This window comes from Mesoplodon densirostris, chromosome 9 (genome assembly GCF_025265405.1).
Source record: "Mesoplodon densirostris isolate mMesDen1 chromosome 9, mMesDen1 primary haplotype, whole genome shotgun sequence".
NCBI classification, from domain to species: domain Eukaryota; kingdom Metazoa; phylum Chordata; class Mammalia; order Artiodactyla; family Ziphiidae; genus Mesoplodon; species Mesoplodon densirostris.
Window position 1 is genome coordinate 60,843,801 of NC_082669.1, and position 20,273 is coordinate 60,864,073.

The window sequence follows — 20,273 nt, forward strand, 5'->3', positions numbered from 1 at the left end:
TGATATTTCCCCCTGAAATGAACCCAAGGGAGTTTAAAACTGGGTTGAGAGTGACTAAAGGGCCCTGTCTCCCTTAAAGCACAAGGTGTAATATTTTGAGCATTGCCTCCTAGTAGATCAAATAACAAAGACAGTGATGATGATTTAATCAAAGTCAAGAAAACAATTTAGGATAAGGTTCCCTCAGACTTAGATTCAATAACTAATTTTGCAAAAAGACATCAGCAAGTCATACAGCTAAATTTATTCTGTGAACTATGACAATACAGGGCAAAGGATATGAAACAAACCTGACCTCATGGAATTAGTTAAAAAGTATTTTCCAAGGTATGCCTTCAAGTAAAAAAACAAAACAAAACAAAATTCAGTTCAGTAATCTGGATTAATGAAAACTACATCATAGAGAAACTACTGATACTGACTGATGTTGCCCTGAGTCATCAAGAGAAAGACAAAGCCTCCCCACAATAATTGAAATACACAACCAATCAAACACAACCTATCCAAAAGTCTCCAACTGCACAGCACCCACTCCCATTCCACACTCCTCCCTCTTCTCAAAGAAGAGTCCCTGAAGCACGGGAGGTGGAAAAAGACTTCAGATGACAGAATCAAAGAAAGGGAAACAAGAGTCCCTGCTGCTTACCTAGCATTTTGTTGTTCTCATTTCACTGTTTCCCAAAGCTATGGCACTAATTTGACAACACTGTGGAGAAAGAAGAGAGCCTTGCTGCCAGCAAATGCCAAGAAATACTGCCACCATCATATCTACTGGTGCTCAGCATCCCACTAGAGTCTGGATGGATGGACAGCACTGTAATTCATTGTAGCTGAGACCCTCCTCTGCTTTTCCTGGAACATGGCCCTGTCACACTCAAGGGCAGGAACCATTCATTTAAACACAAAGTGCCTTTTCCAGACTTGACTGTTCCTGATTTCCCAGTGCCACACTTCTAAAATACAACCTGATTGTATATACTCTTCAAATTTAAAATGAATCTTAGTATACTTGAAATGTTATCAAACCTGTTCTCATCACTTTGGAGATGGTACAAGACATGTAGGTTCTTAAGATGAGCAGACAGAAAATTTCCTTTTTTTCTTCTTCTCAATCTCCCACTGCATATTGAAAAAAAGAAACAATACCAAAATCTCACTATCAGCATAAACTGATGGAAGGATGGAAAGAGGAAATATTTATGGAGTGTCATCCACATGCCAGGTACTTTATATTCATTATGCCATTTCATCTCCGCACCAATTGCTTTAATGTGGGTAATATAACTGAAGTTCAGAGAATTTAAAGACTATCTAAGGTCACAGAGCTAAGTGGTAGAGCTAGAATTCATGTGCATCTGAATCAAAGCCTACACTCTTTACAGCATCCTATATCATTCAGCCTCCTTGGATGATCAAGGAAGGATAAGCCACGGGCTCCTACTTTCATCAAGTGGAAAATTCTCCGGAGGAACATTAGCAAACATGGATGCTTTTACTAAATTAGAGGCATGAGAACCAAACATAATGTATGATTCTGGATTGGATGCTAGGTTTAAAAAAATCTATACAGGATTTTTAGAGATAATTAGAGAAATTTGAATCGGAATAATATTAGATAATATTATTGTATCAAGTTTAAATGTCTTGGGTGGTACCGAGACTATGCAGGAGAATGTTTTTAGGAGATGTAAGCTAATTATTTAGGTGTGAAATGTCAAAATGTCTGTACCTTACTTTCAAATGATTCAGAAGAAAAATGTGTGTGTATGAATATATAGAGAGAGACAAAGCAAAGAGTCTATAAAGTTAATAATCACTGAATCTAGGTGAAGTATATAAGGGAATTTATTGTATATTTTTGTTGGTGGGAGAAAATATGAGGTTATATAATATAGCTTGCAGTTGCAACAATATTCACATATTTTCTAAGAGGAAGAAAATTGCAAGAGTTGTAGTCGAAAATCAAAAGTCACATGACTGGTAGGAAAACCATGCTGGTCTCACTCTTGATAATTTCTCTTTTTGAACCTTAAGGACACAAAAGTATGGGAGAAAAAAAACCATATATTTTTGCAGAGGACTGAAATTTTGCATTAAAGGTAACTGATAATTTAATACAAGGGAGTCTTGGCTATAGTATTTGGTTACAGGCAGAAGAGCTACATAATTTGCAGGGCCCAGTGCAAAATGAAAAGGAGAGACCTCTTGTTCAAATATTATTAAGAATTTCAGAAAAAGCAATGCCAGAACATTAAACCAAGTGTGAGTTTCTTTACAGCGGGGGACCCTGTGCAACCACGTAGGTCACATGCCCATGAAGCCCAACTTTATTACAAGTAAGAATGTGGAATATGGCACAGTTTTCTTCCCATAATTATAAAAAATCCATAGTCACTCAGCCAGAATAAAGATTGTATTGAGCCACTATACCTTTGTCAAGAACCATAGTTGAAATAAATGAGTCCTACAATGCATTCATTCCATATATAAGTTCCATAATTTTATTAATATTATTTTATAGTAACTAGTTATTATATTGTATTTCAAATATAAATTTATATATTAGTCATTCATATCATGTGACTCAGGGCTCTTATATCTTATATTTTATGGAGGGCATATACAAACATCTATGCCATTAGCAACATAAAAAGTACCATATGAGCTGTAAAATGGATCTGGCCTTCTCAAAGGTGTCCCTGCTTTCAAAGGAAAGGAAACAGAGAATGTAATCTAGCAGTAGAATAATAATATACCAGAAAACTTCAGTTTTTACTATGCTTATTTTAACATTTTCAACTATTTATAGATGAATTGGCTTGTAATGTTTCCATTTGTGCTGTCAAATTGTGTTGAACTGGTTATTTGCCTTGTGACCTTGTGCAGTTTCTACAAAGAAGTGGAACTGTGAGACTTTATCCTAAAAAACTCATGCCTGGTGTAAACAAATCAAACTAGTAAACACTGGCTTATAAGTTTATCATTAACATTTCACATAGTTTGTTTTATGTCACAAAATTTCAAAGAATCAAGTTTTTTTTGTGTTGAAATGGTTATCCTATAAAATGTTCTTTTATTAGGGTAATTTTTCATCTGCTTCTACCTGTTAGCCTGTTTCTTTAGTTATCATTAATCACACTTCATGCAAATCAACTGCACAGGCAAACTGCCAACACAAAAAGTCTTAATGAAAATTTAAATATTTTTTCATAAAATACTTTCATTATGAATTAGACTATATTAGTTATAAATAAGGCATAATATCTAATTAACTTCCAGATATAAATAGAGTTCCATTCCCCACACAGAAACCTTCATTTCCTGATTTCCTGCAATACTGAACATTTCATTTTTAATCCTTGAACCTTGTAAGACATTGTGTCTCAGCTTTTTTGTAGGTTTCTAGACTATCATATTAAAGGAAATGCAGAATGTGAGAACAATGCGGTTATCACGGATGACGGGCATGCAACTGGTGATATTTCAAGTAAGGCAAAAATCTCTACAACTTACATGTATATTTGAATTTTAAAATAAAAGAGAGTCCTTCATATAGTATTATTTATTTTAATCTTATTTTAAGCAACATATAATAACATGCTTCTCAGTTCTCGTTAAAAAATTATTTTTAAAACAAAACAAAACAAAACAAAGATGAGATCACGTTTTTGTAAAAAACAAAACAAAACAAAGATGACATCATGGATACAGAAAACAGATTAGTGGTTGCCTGAGGTGGGGTGAGGTCCAGCACAGTGACTCTACTTAATGATACTATAATGCATATTTGAAAGGAGCTAGGAAAGTGGATCTTGAAAGTTCTCATCACAAGAAAAAAAAAATTTGTAACTATATATGGTGACGGATGCTAACTAGAATTATTGTTGGGATCATTTTGCAATATATACAAATACTGAATCATTACTTGTATACATGAAACTAATATTGTTATCTCAATTACACCTCAATAAACAATATACTTGCTTTTACACAAAATACTCCCTGAATATTTTACAGTTCCTCTATAATGGAAAGAGTGACCTACTGACTATCAGGTTTTTTTCTTTTTTAACATCTTTATTGGAGTATAAGTGCTTTACAATGTTGTGTTAGTTACTGCTGTAAAACAAAGTGACTCAGTTATATGTATACATATATCCCCATATCTCTTCCCTCTTGCATCTCCCTCCCACCTGCCGATCTCCCTGTGCAATGCACCTGATTTCCACTACCTATTTTATATTTGGTAGTGTATATATGTCAATGTCATCCTCTCACTTCTTCCCAGCTTACACTTTCCCCTTCCCATGTTCTCAAGTCTATTCTCTACGTCTGCGTCTTAATTCCTGTCCTGCCCCTAGGTTCATCAGAATCATTTTTTTTGATTCCATGTATATGTGTTACCATACAATATTTGTTTCCTTCTTTCTGACTTACTTCACTCTGTATAAGCCTCTATGTCCATCCATGTCTCTACAAATGACCCAATTTCATTCCTTTTTATGGCTGAGTAATATTCCATTGTATATATCTGCCATATCTTCTTTATCCATTCATCTGTTGAAGGACACTTAGGCTGCTTCCATTTCCTGGCTATTGTAAACAGAACTGCAATGAACATTGTGGTAAATGACTCTTTTTTGAATTATGGTTTTCTCAGGGTATATGCCCAGTAGTGGGATTGCTGGGTCATATGGTAGTTCTATTTTTAGCTTTTGAAGGAACCTCCATACTGTTCTCCATAGTGGCTGCATCAACTTACATTCCCACCAACAGTGCAGCAGGGTTCCCTTTTCACCACACCCTTTCCAGCATTTATTGTTTGTAGATTTTTTGATGATAGCCATTCTGACCAGTGCAAGATGATATCGAATTGTACTTTGATTTGCATTTCTCTAATGATTAATGATCTTGAGCATTCTTTCATGTGTTTGTTGGCAATCTGTATATCTTCTTTGGAGAAATGTCTATGTAGGTCTTCTGCCCATTTTTGGATTACGTTGTTTTTTTGATATTGAGCTGCATGAGCTGCTTTTAAATTTTAAAGATTAATCCTTTGTCAGTGGCTTCATTTGCAAATATTTTCTCCCATTGTGAGGGCTGTATTTTCGTCTTGTTTATGGTTTCCTTTGCTGTGCAAAAGGTTTTAAGTTTCAATAGGTCCCATTTGTTCTTTTCTGTTTTTATTTCCATTTCTCTAGAAGGTGAGTCAAAAAGGATCTTGCTGATTTTTTATGTCATAGAGTGTTCTGCCTATGCTTTCCTCTAAGAGTTTGATAGTGTCTGGCCTTACATTTAGGTCTTTAATCCATTTTGAGCTTATTTTTGTGTAGGCTGTTAGGGAGTGTTCTAATTTCATTCTTTTACATGTAGCTGTCCAGTTTTCCAAGCACCACTTATGGAAGAGGTTGTCTTTTCTCCATTGTATATTCTTGCCTACTTTATCAAAGATAAGGTGACCATATGTGTGTGCGTTTATCTCTGGGCTTTCTATCCTGTTCCATTGATCTATCTTTCTATTTTTGTGCCAGTACCATATTGTCTTGATTACTGTAGCTTTGTAGTATAGTCTGAAGTCAGAGAGCCTGATTCCTCTAGCTCCATTTTTCTTTCTCAAGATTGCTTTGGCCATTCGGGATCTTTTGTGTTTCCATACAAATTGTGAAATTTTTTGTTCTAGTTCTGTGAAAAATGCCAGTGGTAGTTTAATAGGGATTGCATTAAATCTGTAGACTGCTTTGGGTAGTAGAGTCATTTTCCCAATGTTGATTCTTCCAATCCAGGAACATGGTGTATCTCTCCATCTGATCGTATCATTTTAATTTCTTTCATCAGTGTCTTAAAATTTTCTGCATACAGGTCTTTTTTCTCCTTAGGTAGGTATATTCCTAGGTATTTTATTCTCTTTGCAATGGGAAATGGGAGTGTTTTCTAAATTTCACTTTCAGATTTTTCAGAGCGTATAGGAATGCAAGAGATTTCTGTGCATTAACTTTGTATCCTGCTACTTTACCAAATTCATTCATTATCTCTAGTAGTTTTCTGGTACCATCTTTAGGGTTCTCTATGTATAGTATCATGTCATCTGCAAACAGTGACAGCCTTACTTCTTCTTTTCCGATTTGGATTCCATTTATTTCTTTTTCTTCTCTGATTGCTGTGGCTAAAACTTCCAAAACTATGTTGAATAATAGTGGTGAGAGTGGGCAACCTTGTCTTGTTCCTGATCTTAATGGAAATGGTTTCAGTTTTTCACTGTTGAGGATGATGTTGGCTGTGGGTTTGTCATATATGGCCTTTATTATGTTGAGGTAAGTTCCCTCTATGCCTACTTTCTGGAAGGTTTTTATCATAAATCGGTGTTGAATTTTGTCAAAAGTTTTCTCTGCATCTATTAAGATGATCATATGGTTTTTCTCCTTCAATTTGTTAATATGGTGTATCACACTGATTGATTTGCATATATTGATGAATCCTTGCATTCCTGAGATAAACCCCACTTGATCATGGTGTATGATCCTTTTAATATGCCTTTGGATTCTGTTTGCTAGTATTTTGTTGAGGATTTTTGCATCTATGTTCATCAGTGATAGTGTTCTGTAGTTTTTGTGTGTGTGTGTGTGACATCTTTGTCTGGTTTTGGTATCAGGGTGATGGTGGCCTCGTAGAATGAGTTTGGGAGTGTTCTTCCCTCTGCTATACTTTGGAAGAGTTTGAGAAGGATAGGTGTTAGCTCTTCTCTAAATGTTTGATGGAATTCGCCTGTGAAGCCATCTGGTACTGGGCTTTTGTTTGTTGGAAGATTTTAAATCACAGTTTCAATTTCAGTGCTTGTGATTTGTCTGTTCATATTTTCTATCTCTTCCTGGTTCAGTCTTGGAAGGTTGTACATTTCTAAGAATGTGGCCATTTCTTCCAGGTTATCTATTTTATTAGCATATAGTTGCTTGTAGTAATCTCTCATGATCCTTTGTATTTCTGCACTATCAGTAGTTTTCTCCTTTTTCATTTCTAATTCTATTGATTTGAGTCTTCTCTCTTCTCCCTTTTTTTCTTGATGAGTCTGGCTAATGGTTTATCAATTCTTTTCATCTTCTCAAACAACCAGCTTTTAGTTTTATTGATCTTTGCTATCATTTCCTTCATTTCTTTTTCATTTATTTCTGATCTTAGTTTTATGATTTCTTTCCTTCTGCTAACTTTGGGGTTCTTTTGTTCTTCTTTCTCTAATTGCTTTAGGTGTAATGTTAGGTTGTTTATTTGAGATGTTTCTTCTTTCTTTTTTTTTTTTTTTTGCGGTATGTGGGCCTCTCACTGTTGTGGCCTCTCCCGTTGCGGAGCACAGGCTCCGGATGCGCATGCCCAGCGGCCATGGCTCACGGGCCCAGCCGCTCTGCGGCATATGGGATCCTCCCAGACCGGGGCACGAACCCGTATCCCCTGCATCGGCAGGCGGACTCTTAACCACTGCGCCACCAGGGAGGCCCCTTCTTTCTTAAGGTAGGATTGCATTGCTATAAACTTCCCTCTTAGAACTTCTTTTCTGCATCCCATAGGTTTTGGGTCCTCGTGTTTTCATTGTCATTTGTTTCTAGGTATTTTTTGATTTTCTCTTTGATTTCTTCAGTGATCTCTTGGTTATTAAGTAGTGTATTGTTTAGCCTCCATGTGTTTGTATTTTTTACAGATTTTTTCCTGTAATTGATATCTAGTCTCATAGTGTTGTGGTCAGAAAAGACACTTGATACGATTTCAATTTTTTTAAATTTACTAAGGCTTGGTTTGTGACCACAGATATGATCTATCCTGGAAAATGTTCCATGAGCACTTGAGAAGAAAGTGTATTCTGTTGTTTTTGGATGGAATGTCCTATAAATATCAATGAAGTCCATCTGGTTTAATGTATCATTTAAAGCTTGTGTTCTTATTTATTTTCATTTTGGATGATCTGTGCATTGATGAAAGTGGGGTGTTGAAGTCCCGTACTATGATTGTGTTACTGTCAATTTCCCCTTTTATGGCTGTTAGTATTTGCCTTATGCATTAAGGTGTTCCTATGTTGGGTGTATAAATATTTACAGTTTTTATATCTTCTTATTGGATTGATCCCTTGATCATTACGTAGTGTCCTTCTTCGTCTCTTGTAATAGTCTTTATTTTAAAGTCTATTTTTTCTGATATGAGAATTGCTACTCCAGCTTGCTTATGATTTCCTTTTGCATGAAATATCTTTTTCCATCCCCTCACTTTCAGTCTGTATGTGTCCCTAGGTCTGAAGTGGGTCTCTTGTAGACAGCATATATATGGGTCTTGTTTTTGTATCCATTCAACCAGTCTATTCCTTTTGGTTGGAGCATTTAATCCATTTACATTTAAGCTAATTATCGATATGTATATTCCTTTTACCATTTTCTTAATTGTTTTGGGTGTGTTATTGTAGGTCTTTTCTTTCTCTTGTGTTTCCTGCTTAGAAAAGTTCCTTTAGCATTTGTTGTAAAGCTGGTTTGGTGGTGCTGAATTCTGTTAGCTTTTGCTTGTGTGTAAAGGTTTTAATCTTTCCATCAAATCTGAATGAGATACTTGCTGGATAGAGTAATCTTGGTTGTAGGTTTTTCCCTTTCATCACTTTTAACTCTGTCCTGCCACTCCCTTGTGGCTTGCAGAGTTCCTGCTGAAAGATCAGCTTTTAACCTTATGGGGGTTCCCTTGTATGTTATTTGTTGATTTTCCTTTGCTGCTTTTAATATTTTTTCTTTGTATTTAATTTTTGATAGTTTGAATAATATGTGTCGTGATGTGTTTCTCCCTGGATTTATCCTGTATGGGACTCTCTTTGTTTGTTGGACTTGATTAACTATTTCCTTTCCCATATTAGGGAAGTTTTCAACTATAATCTCCTCAAATATTTTCTCACTACCTTTCTTTTTCTCTTCTTCTTCTGGGACCCCTGTAATTCTAATGTTGGTGCGTTTAATATTGTCCCAGAGGTTTGTGAGACTGTCCTCAAGTCTTTTCATTCTTTTTTCTTTATTCTGCTCTGCAGTAGTTATTTCCACTACTTTGTCTTCCAGGTCACTTATCCATTCTTCTGCCTCAGTTATTCTGCTATTGATCCCTTCTAGAGTATTTTAAATTTCATTTATTGTGTTGTATATGATTGTTTCTTTGCTCTTTAGTTCTTCTAGGCCCTTGTTAAACGTTTCTTCTATCTTCTCCATTCTATTTCCAAGATTTTGCATCATCTTTACTATCATTATTCTGAATTCTTTTTCAGGTAGACTGCCTATTTCGTCTTCATTTGTTTGTTCTGGTGGGTTTTTACCTTGCTGCTTCATCTGCTGCATATGTCTCTGTCTTCTCATTTTGCTTAACTTACTGCTAAGGGGTCTCCTTTTCACAGGCTGCAGGTTCGTAGTTCCTACTGTTTTTTTTTTGTCTGCCCCCAGTGGGTAAGGTTGGTTCAGTGGCTTGTGTAGGTTTCCTGGCGGAGGGGACTGGTGCCTGTGTTCTGGTGGGTTGGCATGGATCTTATCTTTCTGGTGGGCAGGGCTGCGTCTGCTGGTGTGTTTTGGGGTGTCTTTGAACTTAGTATGATTTTAGGCAGCCTCTCTGCTTGGTTGGCTTTGTGTTCCTGTTTTGCTAGTTGTTTGGTATGGGGCATCCAGCACAGGAGGTTGCTGGATGTTTGGTGGAGCTGGGTCTTAGCACTGAGATGGAGTTCTCTGGCAGAGCTCTCACTGACTGATATTACGTGAGGCTGGGAGGTCTCTGGAAGTCAAATGTCCTGAACTCATATTTCCCACCTCAGAGGCTCAGGCTTGAAACCAGGCCAGAGCATCAAGACCCTGTTAGCAACATGGCTCAGAAGAAAAGTTTGAAAGAAAAATAATATATTAAAATAATAATAATAATTTTAAAAAAGAGAGAGCAACCAAACCAATAAACAAATCCACCAATGATAACAAGCGCTAAAAAGGAAACTAAGATAAACATAAAAATCAGAAACAAATCAGTTCCAGACAGCAAACCCCAAGTAGTTGCTCCCAAAGTCCACTGCCTCAATTTTGGGTGGATTCATTGTCTATTCAGGTATTCCACAGATGCAGGGTACCTCAAGTTGATTTTGGGGATTTAATCCACTGCTCTTGAGGCTGTGTGGAGAAATTTCCCTTTCTCTTCTTTGTTCGCACAGCTCCTGGGGTTCAGCTTTGGTTTTGGCCCCACCTCTGCATGTACATTGCCCTCAGGCCTCTGTTCTGGCCCAGACAGGACAGGGTTAAAGCAGTGGCTGATTAGGGGCTCTGGCTCACTCATGCTGGGGGGAGCAAGGAGTACGGTAGTTGTATTTGGAATGCGTGGCGAGCCTGTGGCGGCAGAGGCCAGCATGAATTTGCAACAGCCTGAGGTGTGCCACGTGTTCTCCTGGGGAAGTTGTCCCTGGATCACAGGACCCTGGCAGTGTCAGGCTGCAAAGGCTCCCAATGGGCGTGGTGGTGTGGATAGTGACCTGTGCTTACACACAGATTCTTGGTGGCTTCAGCAGCAGTGTTAGCATTTCATGCCAATCTCTGGTGTCCAAGCTGATAGCCACAGCTCATGCCCATCTCTGGAGCTCGTTCAGGTGGTGCTCTGCCTTCTGTGGGCACACAGGGAAGGAATCCCCTGCCCTTGCGCACCCCAAAACAATGGTCTCTTGCCTCTTAGGCAGGTCCAGAGTTTTCCCCAGACTCCCTCCTGACTAGCTGTGGTGCACTAGCCCTCTTCAGGCTGTGTTCACACAGCCAACCCCAGTCCTTTCCCTGCGGTCTGACCTCTGAAGCCCAAGCCGCAGCCCCCAGCCCCCACCCGCCCCGGTGGGTGAGCAGACAAGCCTCTCAGGCTGGTGAGTGCTGGTCAGCACAGATCGTCTAATGCAGGAATCTCTCCGCTTTGCCCTTTGCAACCCTGTTGCCGCACTCTCCTCCATGTCTCCAAAGTACCCCCCCACCCACCCCCCATCTCCTCCAGTGAAGGGGCTTCCTAGTGTGTGGAAGCTTTTCCTCCTTCACAGCTCCCTCTCAGAGGTGTGGGTCCTGTCCCTATTCTTTTGTCTCTGTTTTTTCTTTTTGCTTTTGCCCTACCCAGGTACGTGGGGATTTTCTTGCCTTTTGGGAAGTCTGAGGTCTTCTGCCAGCGTTCAGTAGGTGTTCTGTAGGAGTTGTTCCACATGCAGATGTATTTTTGATGTATTTGTGGGGAGGAAGGTGATCTCCATGTGTTAGTCCTCCGCCATCTTGAAGGTCCACCTCTATCAGTTTTTAAAAGATACTTTTACATAAGTTTCTTTGTGGAGCTTGTATGATGCCCATTAAAATAGTTCCCAATTGTTTTCTTGCCATTAAACAAAGCTTTTTTAAAATGCAAAAATATAATAAGAGAGATGCTCAAAAATATTTTTAGTAGAATAACTGAGGCCAATTTAAGCAGGTATCAAGTCCCTTTTTAAAACACCAATAATCAGAACTTTATGCTCTAGAACAAAGATAAGTATAAAGACAACAGAACATAGTAAAAATGTCTGAAAGAAACTATAACAAAAAATCTTATTTGACATACGTAACATATGGAAGTAACAGAGAAGGGAATATTAATTAATAAATGACAATAATTAATTAGCAATTTGTGGATAAATTAATTTAGATACACAGGTCACACACCTTATATGAATCTAAGTTCCTGATGAATTGTTGAATTAAGTAAAAACAAATCAAAGGAGCTTTAATTAAATACAGATCACCAGAAGGATAATCCATCAATAATATGTAAACTTTATTCAAATCAAGACTCCAAAAAATAAGTGGACAAAGATAATAATTTACATGAAAGGAATTTAAACTATTTGAACCTCATTTAAAGTTCAATTCTGATACTCAGGAAATGCAATTAAATTAACCTTGAGGTAAATTTTTTTCTTTACATTTAAAAAACTAATGTTAATATCAAAACACAATGATAATGACTTAGGGGCCAAATTGTCTTACTCTGATGAGACCGTCTTTACATCTTACTCTGATGAGACTGTCCTTACATATTCCTTATAAAAGACAAATTACAACCCATATGAAAAATTGTATATTTAGTCCTATCATTTTTCCAAATTCCCACATTTCTGGGAAATTCATACAAGGAAATAATCTACCTCTGGGAATCTCTATGTAGAAAACATTTTATCACAGCAACATAACAATCAATAATTAGAAGACTATATAAGGTTTAATGATGAAAGAATGATAGAGTTAATAGTTTTGCATCACCTGCAGCCTTAACAATCTGCCCTAAGACTTTTTAGGAAAATTGGCAACATGATTATAATGGTCATGTGCAAGAATAAATGTAGGAGAATCTCTAGAAAGTGTTGGCAGGCCTTTTCTAGTAAATATTAAAATTAATCATAAACATTTGAGTATAATCTTGGTTGAAAAGCAGCAGGGATACCCCACTGCTTAGACTGAGAAATGCAATTTAACAGTATGTATCAAAACTTCTAAAACCAAGTGTATTACTTAGCATAGAACAGTAATTGTTCCAAGACCCTAAGAATGTAACGGCTCAAAAACGACAGAAGTTTATTTTTCCATTGACTAACCCCTGAGGTAGATATTCCTGGTCCAGTGAAAGGATACCTCCCTCCACATAGTGGCTAAGGGGCACAGCTTTCTTCTGCCCTTCAGACCTCTTCCTCTGCTGTTTACAGGCAGCCCAGGGGAAGAGGACCTGGAGGAAGTACATCTGCTTGTTAATAACCTTAACCCACAGATGGCATAAAAGAGGCACACTCTTCTATTCCATTGGCTAGAACTCAGTCACACCCAACTGCAAGTGAGGCTGGGAAATGAAATTCCTGGTACTACCCAGGAGGCGAAGAAGAATAGAAATTTGGATAGGTGACTGACTAGCCGTCTCTGCCACAACATACCGCACACTTTATGACCCAACAAATTCATCCATGAGAATTAATCCTAAAGAAATAATTATATACATTTATAAAGATTATACATAATCCTAAAGGAATAATTATACACATTTATAAAGATGTAATAAACAAAGTATATTTATTAACAGTGTTCATTTTAATAGTGAAAATACTCTCTAATGATAATAATTTATGGAGCATCAAAACAATGATGTACTATATATACATATATGTTATATATGGAATAATGATACTATTATAAAACAATTTAAAATTAAAGTGTAACATAACATTAACTGGAGAAATGAAAAAATCTGGTATAGAACAGTATTGTATGATTCAACTTTGTTAGAATCAAAATTATAAATAAATGTAGATGTTGTTACAGGTATAGACTCATATACCTATTACAGGTATGGATTCATGTGGACATAATTTCTTGAGAAAAATAAGGATGTATGTGTCCCAAAATTGGTTATTTTTTTTGTGGTAGAATTTCAAGTGATTAATTTTTCTGTTTATTTATTTATATTTCCTATAATGATTAAATATGTCCTAATTAACTAAAATTAAAAAATAAAAATAGTAAATTAAAAAAATATGTTAAAATATTGAAAAGATCTATCATTTGTTAAGATTAAGTACAATACACAGCTGTAGTACATAATGATTACAAACGTACTTTTACAAATACATGTATATACACAAACACATACACAAACATAAATTATAAAGGCATTTGTATAAATATATACAAATTTTATTTAAGTTTTTGGTATTATAAGTAATTTTCCCATATTTTAAACTGTTATGTCATTTTAACCATTTTTAACGGGTTGGGGTCTTTTAATGAGAAGACAAACATCACTTAAAATCTAACAGTAATTCACTCTAAGAGCCCTAGAAGGGCTATAGAATTATGCTGAGGGACAGAATTACTTTTTCTTCTTTAAATTAAAAGGGAAAATTTTGTCTGTCTCTTGTTGTGAAGGTTGAGAAAAGCAAAGTCTGCTTAGATAGACTGTGTAATGGGCTGAGTGATGGCTCCCCGAAAGATATGCCCATGCCCTAATTCCCGGAACCTGTGAACGTTACCTTATTTGGAAAAAGTGTCTTTGCAGATGTAATTAACTTAAGGATCTTGAGATGAAACTGTTTTGGATTACTCAAGTGGACTCTAAATCCAGTGACAAGTATCCTTATAAGAGACAGAGAAGAGAAGGTCATGCGAAGAAGGAGACAGAAAATGGTGATGCAGCCACAAACCAAAGAATGCCTGGCACCACCAGAAGCTGGGAAGAGGCAAGGCAAGGAATCTCCTCTAGAGCCTCGGAGGGAGCATGGCCTTGCTGACACCTTGATTTCAGACTTCTGACCTCAAGAACTGTGAGACAATCAATTTCTGTTGTTTTAAGACACAGTTTGTGGTAAACTGGTACAGCAGCCGTGGGAAATAAATAGAGTGGTTATACAAAATGAAATAAATCATTCTGCGTAATAAAGTAGCAAGAATATAGAATATTTTCCTGACCACAAGAGAACATGGTTGGAGGTCCCTGAATGGGGGGAAGAGGAGGATGTGGGAAACAATCTCTTGGGAGAAAATAATCTGGCACAAAATGGCAAGCAGGACCGAGGTGGGCATGACGAGGCAGCTGTCAAACTAAACAACTTAGTTTTACTTTGATGCCACTATCTGTTCTGTGCTGTCCTGAGCTTAATCACTATCCTTTACCCCCCCATTCTTCAGTACATGATTTTCTGATTTTCTTAAAAAATGGTGCTTTAGGGATCGAGTGAACATGGTTTGCATTTCATGCCTATGGAGAGACAGGACAGGGAAGAGAAAGCAGTGCAGGAAAGGGGAAAAACAGAGAGGAATCCAGCCTTCAGCAGGAGCATGGGAATAGTAATGAGCAGTGAACAAAAACCTGAAAATGTTCAGAGATTTGGAGGAAGCAGGGGACCTTTTATACAGTACATAGGATGGGGCTGCAGTGAATGCATTTGGATAGTAAAGGAAAAATGGCTACAGAATGGCCACACACAGACAAACAGAGGTTTGGATTACAGAAGAAGTCAACTTCAGACAGCCTTAAACTCCAAGTTTCTTTTAAAATTAGCCAACTAGAGCCACACTCTCATCTTTTTCTTTCTCCTCCTCCTCCATCTCTTCCATGTTACAATATAGATTATTTTTTACTATGATGTATGGTAGGAATAGGCAAGTTAAATCAAATAGAGCCAACACCAATGACTTACTACCCCACCCTAGGGTTGTTACCAAGAATAAACTATCAAAACACAGAGATGGTGAGGACTCAAAGTGAGGAAAGATAACAAATTAAAGTGGCAGTATTTAAAACATCAAAGAGGGGGAGAAAGGTGAAAAAGGAAAGAGATGCAAGCAGAAGGGAACAGTAAAGTAAGAGAAGCTTGTGGAAATGGGCAGACGGATGAAAAAGTTGGATGCTATAGGAGTAAAATAGTAATAGAAGTGGGGTAAAAATCAAATAAGCACACAGTAATAGAAGTAGGGTAAAAATCAAATAAGCACTGAGGTCAGGAAAAGTTGTAAGAGATGGGACAAGAGTTCAGCTGGAAAAAGAGGTAGAAATGGAGAAGAAAGAAAGCAAGCTTAGAACACAGAACACTATATCAGCAGAATATGGAAGTTTATATTAAACATGAATATTTTTAGAGCCTCTATAAAATCATTTCAACTTTCTAGCTTTTAATGAGAAGTGTAGTCAACTTAAATTTTAATTTAAGTAACACTTTCCAAAGACCATAAAATTTTGGACTTATTACACTCTAGGAGAAGTTAGGTACTTTGGAAATACATTAATTCCCTTTTGACATTTAGGTTTGCCACAGAACCAGTTGTTTGCTAAACGATTCCATGACCTAAAAGAGCTCATTTATTCCTCAAAGTGAATATTCACTCTTGGGGAGCAACTTTTATATGAAGAGGCTCCAGGGCAGGGTTACGGAGAAAGGCTGAGGATGAAACAGTACTTGACTCCTTGTATTTTGAATAAATACAAGGAGACTTTTCTAGTTCCAACATTCATTTTGTTATTTATGTGAATTAATATAAACTCTGAAAAATAAACTAGTCCGTGTTATGAAATTTGAAAAATGTGACTTTGGGAAACTTATAGTCATCCATTTTAGTTTTATAGGAAAGAAGTTCTTTTCAAAAAGATGAGATGTGAAGGTGATGAATACGTAATAATGTTTTCATACACTTGCCAATTTAATGTGCTTGTATAAATATTTAATACATCAATCTTTTCAAGAAGAACATGTTCTGCATTTCAATGTGTCTTTTCCTTTTCATCAGATTGGCCTATTAATAACGTCCCCAGAGAAGATTTTATTATTTGGTGGACATTTCCAAAACAGTGATCAAATCTCTTTTATTTCTGCGTGTATAAGAAAAGGCAATTTTTATTTAGGCTATGCAAAATCTCATTACGTATATATATATATATATGTGTGTGTGTGTGTGATTTATACGAGCAAAATGTGCTTGAGTTGATTTGTATTCTAAAAAGTATGAAAAGTATAATTTGGATCAAATATTTAGAATGAAGCAAATTGTTGAAATTATTTTAAATTTCAGTCCAAAGTAGGAAAGTTTTGGGTAAATACCAACACCACAATTTTGTACAAGTTCAAGGTATGTGTACAAAACACATGAACATTTTTCATGAAATTTTAGTTTAGCTCCATTCAAATTATCTTTTTAGTTTCTGTTCAGATAAACACAAATCCTTATTAAACTGATCCCTCTAAATCTCATTCAAATTCAATTATTTTTCCAATATGCCTTCTCAAGTCATTGCTTGATTTCTCCATAGACAGCTTCTCTCAACCACACTGCATCTGTTAGTTTATTTCTTTACATGTACTCTTTGAGGTTGTATTTTACATATATGTGCTTGCTACTTTAAAAACCATCCACTTTATCGCCTGATGTTGCTATACTTCTCTCATTTTTTTCCATACATCTTTTGCTGGGGTATGTAATTTAGAAATGTAAAAATTAGTGAACAGAAATCTCAATTAAATAGAGTTGGGAGACCAGAAGGGGGCGCTCGCACACCCTGTCATAGTAACAGAGCCCAACAGGAAGAAGAAAGCTCCTCTTCTTTCCTGGCAAGGACTCAATGAAAAGCCACAGACCTTTTGTTTTTTTTTTGTTCTCACAACTTTCTTTTCCTCTCTATAAAAGCTTTCTCCTTCCCTTGCCCTGCTGGGACTTGCACATAGCTCGCCATGCTTGCAGACTCCCAAGTACAATTCTCTGCTACTCCTGACTAAACCCGTCTACACTAGAGAAACATCTGGCAGTCTATTTGTTTCAGGTCAACAAAAACAACACTCAAAATGATCGCAAAACAAAAACTGCAGACCAGATATCAACTACTGAGAATCTTTCCAGTCTTCTTAAGTTTAAGAGGCAGCCCTCTCTCAGCTTTTAACTTTCCTGCAGGTCCTGAAGGTCAGCAGGACAGAGCCTACCCTGCCAGGACTTGGCATGGGCAGGTGGGCATTACTTTCCCCCAGGGAAATCACAGGTTTGCAAGGGCTGAGCCTCTCTGGGAGTGACAGAGTATTCTTGCTGCCTCCTTCAACAAAGAAACAATTGAGAAGTGGAGAATTGATAAGCATTTAGGCTGCCATTTTACTAAGAATCCCATGGCAAAAGGTTTAGTTTAGTAGTGATAAAATTTGAAGACATGAGCAGGAGCAGGGATGGAAAAGGGGAAGTGAATATGAACAAGAATATCTACATTTGAATGTAGAACATAAGCTCCTCTGAGGACAGAGATTTTGTCTAGTTTAATACTCCCGTACGGCTAGAAAAGTCTCATGCATGCGAAGTGCTCAGTAGTTAATGGTAAAATGAATAAATCAGAGGAAGGCAATGATTTTAAAAGAAAAAAAATGACCAATATTGTGACGTGCCATTTATGAGATCAAATAATGAAATGAATCTCCAGCGGGAAAAGTTGATTAGGACTGGACAGGCCTAACTCCAGGGCAGGTTTGGTAAAACTCTAGAGACTTGGTCTTTTCTGAAAACGTGCTAGCAAATGACAACAATCTCTTTTTCCTTGTATTCTGGGAGCTTTGGTTTCCTATCACTCTGCATTCTCCCTTGTTGGAATGAGTGAACTGACAAAGTTCTTATCTAAACTCAGTTGTTCTACTCACTCACGGATGCCATCCATCCCCTATTGACTACCCAAAGAAATAACTCCTGTGGCTGTTCCCTTTCTTCCTCTTTTGTATCACTGTGCACAGTATTGGCATGCCCTAGGGCTCTGTCCTTGTAATTTTCTCATCTTTATCTACATCCACTTCCTAAATCATCTTACACAAACTCACGTCTTCAAATACTCTCAAACTACTGAAAATTCCTCACTTGGGTCTCAAAGCTAAACCTCACTCCTGAGCTCTAAATTAATATATTCAAGTAGCTTACTTAACCTCTCCAGCTACATAAGTAAGAAGCATCTTTAATTTAACATATTTAAAAGTGAATTCTTGATCTCCCCATAGCATTTCCTCCCATGGTTCCACATCTCAGTAAATGGTAATTCCATTTTTTCCAGTTGTTCAGATCAAAACACTGGAGGCGTAATTGAGTTCTCTCTTTTCCTTATAACTACATACAACCAACAATAAATACTCTCAACTCTTTCTTCAAAATATATCCATAATCTAATAATTTGAGGTAATCTAACTCTAATTACCTCCATGGCTACCACCCTGGTCCAAGTCACTATCAACATCCACTTCAAATACGGGCACTCTCTCCTTCCACCTTTGTCTCCGTGCAGTCTGTTCTTCACAAAGGAGCCTTAGCCATCCTTTTAAAACAAAGTCAGATTATGTCCCGCCTCAGCTTAAAAACCTCCCATGGCTTTCCAGCATCCACAGAATAAAAGCCAAAGTCCATGCCTTCACCATCTAGCCCAAAAAAGATCTCTCTCTGATCCCAACTCTTAACTACTCCATCTTGTTTACCTCTAGTTACACTGGCATATTTTCTATTTTCTAGAACACATCTGACCCTTGCTCATCCCAGGAACCTGTGTTCACTTTACCTATGAATCTCCTTTCCACATAAACCAACATTGCAGGCTTCTTCACTTTCTTCAATTTTCTGTTAACTTATCATAGAGGCCTGACATGAAATAGAATGTTAATAAAGACTAGGACATGCATAACAGTAAATACTTGCTAAACTCATCATTAGATATTACATAGAAGTAGATATTATATGTGATTAGAGAAATACAGTTTCAACATATAGTGGAAATCTAGTAGGTTTTAAAACAGGATAAGTATCTTCCATGTAACTGTGAAAGAGAAATACAAATAGCTAACACTTACTGAATGCTGTTCTCCTGGACCCTGTGTTCCTTGTACAAATTAAGTCACTTAATCATCAAAGTTGCCCTGGGGAGTAGGTAATATTGTTCCCATTACACAGATGAGACACTGAGGCAAAGAGAAGGTAAGTAACTTGCCCCGAATCACATAGAAAAGGAGGTGTGGGGGGGAAGGGGTGGCAGGCGCCATGTCGGGCCGTGAAGGTGGCAAGAAGAAGCCCCTGAAGCAGCCCAAGAAGCAAGCCAAGGAGAAGGCATTCAAGCAGAAACAGAAGGAGGAGCAAAGGAAACTCGAGGAGCTAAAAGCGAAGGCCGCGGGGAAAGGCCCCCTGGCCACAGGTGGAATTAAGAAATCTGGCAAAAAGTAAGCTGTTCCTTGTGCCTGAGGCAATGATGATCCTTAGTTCCATTCCTGTTTAAACATCTGGATTAAACATCTGGATTCCCTGCCATAACATCTGTTGCCACCTATAGCTAGAATGAAATGTTGTCTTGGAAACTATTGTACATTTAAGAATAAACTTTTGTAAAAAATAAATAAATAAATAAAAAATAAAAAAGAAAAGGAGGTGTGATCTCAATCTAAGTGATGGCTTCAGAGCTATGCCCTTGACCACCATACTCTTAATCATTACCCAAACTACTTCTATAATTTAAGGTTTGTTCACAAAGAAAAATTCCTTATGTTTATTTTTGGTTAAAAAAAAAAGTACTATTCTGATGAGTGATGTTGATAATGGTGGAGACTATGAATGTGTGCGTGCAGGGTTTTTTTTCCAGCAATCTCTGTACCTACCTATCAATTTTGTTATAAACCTAAAACTACTCTACAAAATACTCTTTTAAAATTTTTTAGAAAAAAAATTTAAAGGCCCAAATAAATTATAAAGTAAGCTTATAAAAGTAAAGGC

The 20,273-nt window shown here is 37.0% G+C and overlaps 1 protein-coding gene across 1 annotated transcript; it reads left to right on the forward strand.

Annotated features, from left to right (window-relative positions):
• The first annotated feature begins 19,535 nt into the window (after positions 1–19,535).
• On the forward strand, positions 19,536–19,878 carry LOC132496371 (translation machinery-associated protein 7-like). Its single transcript, XM_060108739.1, has one exon. It carries the CDS (start codon positions 19,551–19,553, stop codon positions 19,728–19,730), a length of 180 nt encoding a protein of 59 aa, XP_059964722.1. The 5' UTR covers positions 19,536–19,550; the 3' UTR covers positions 19,731–19,878.
• The last annotated feature ends 395 nt before the right edge of the window (positions 19,879–20,273 follow it).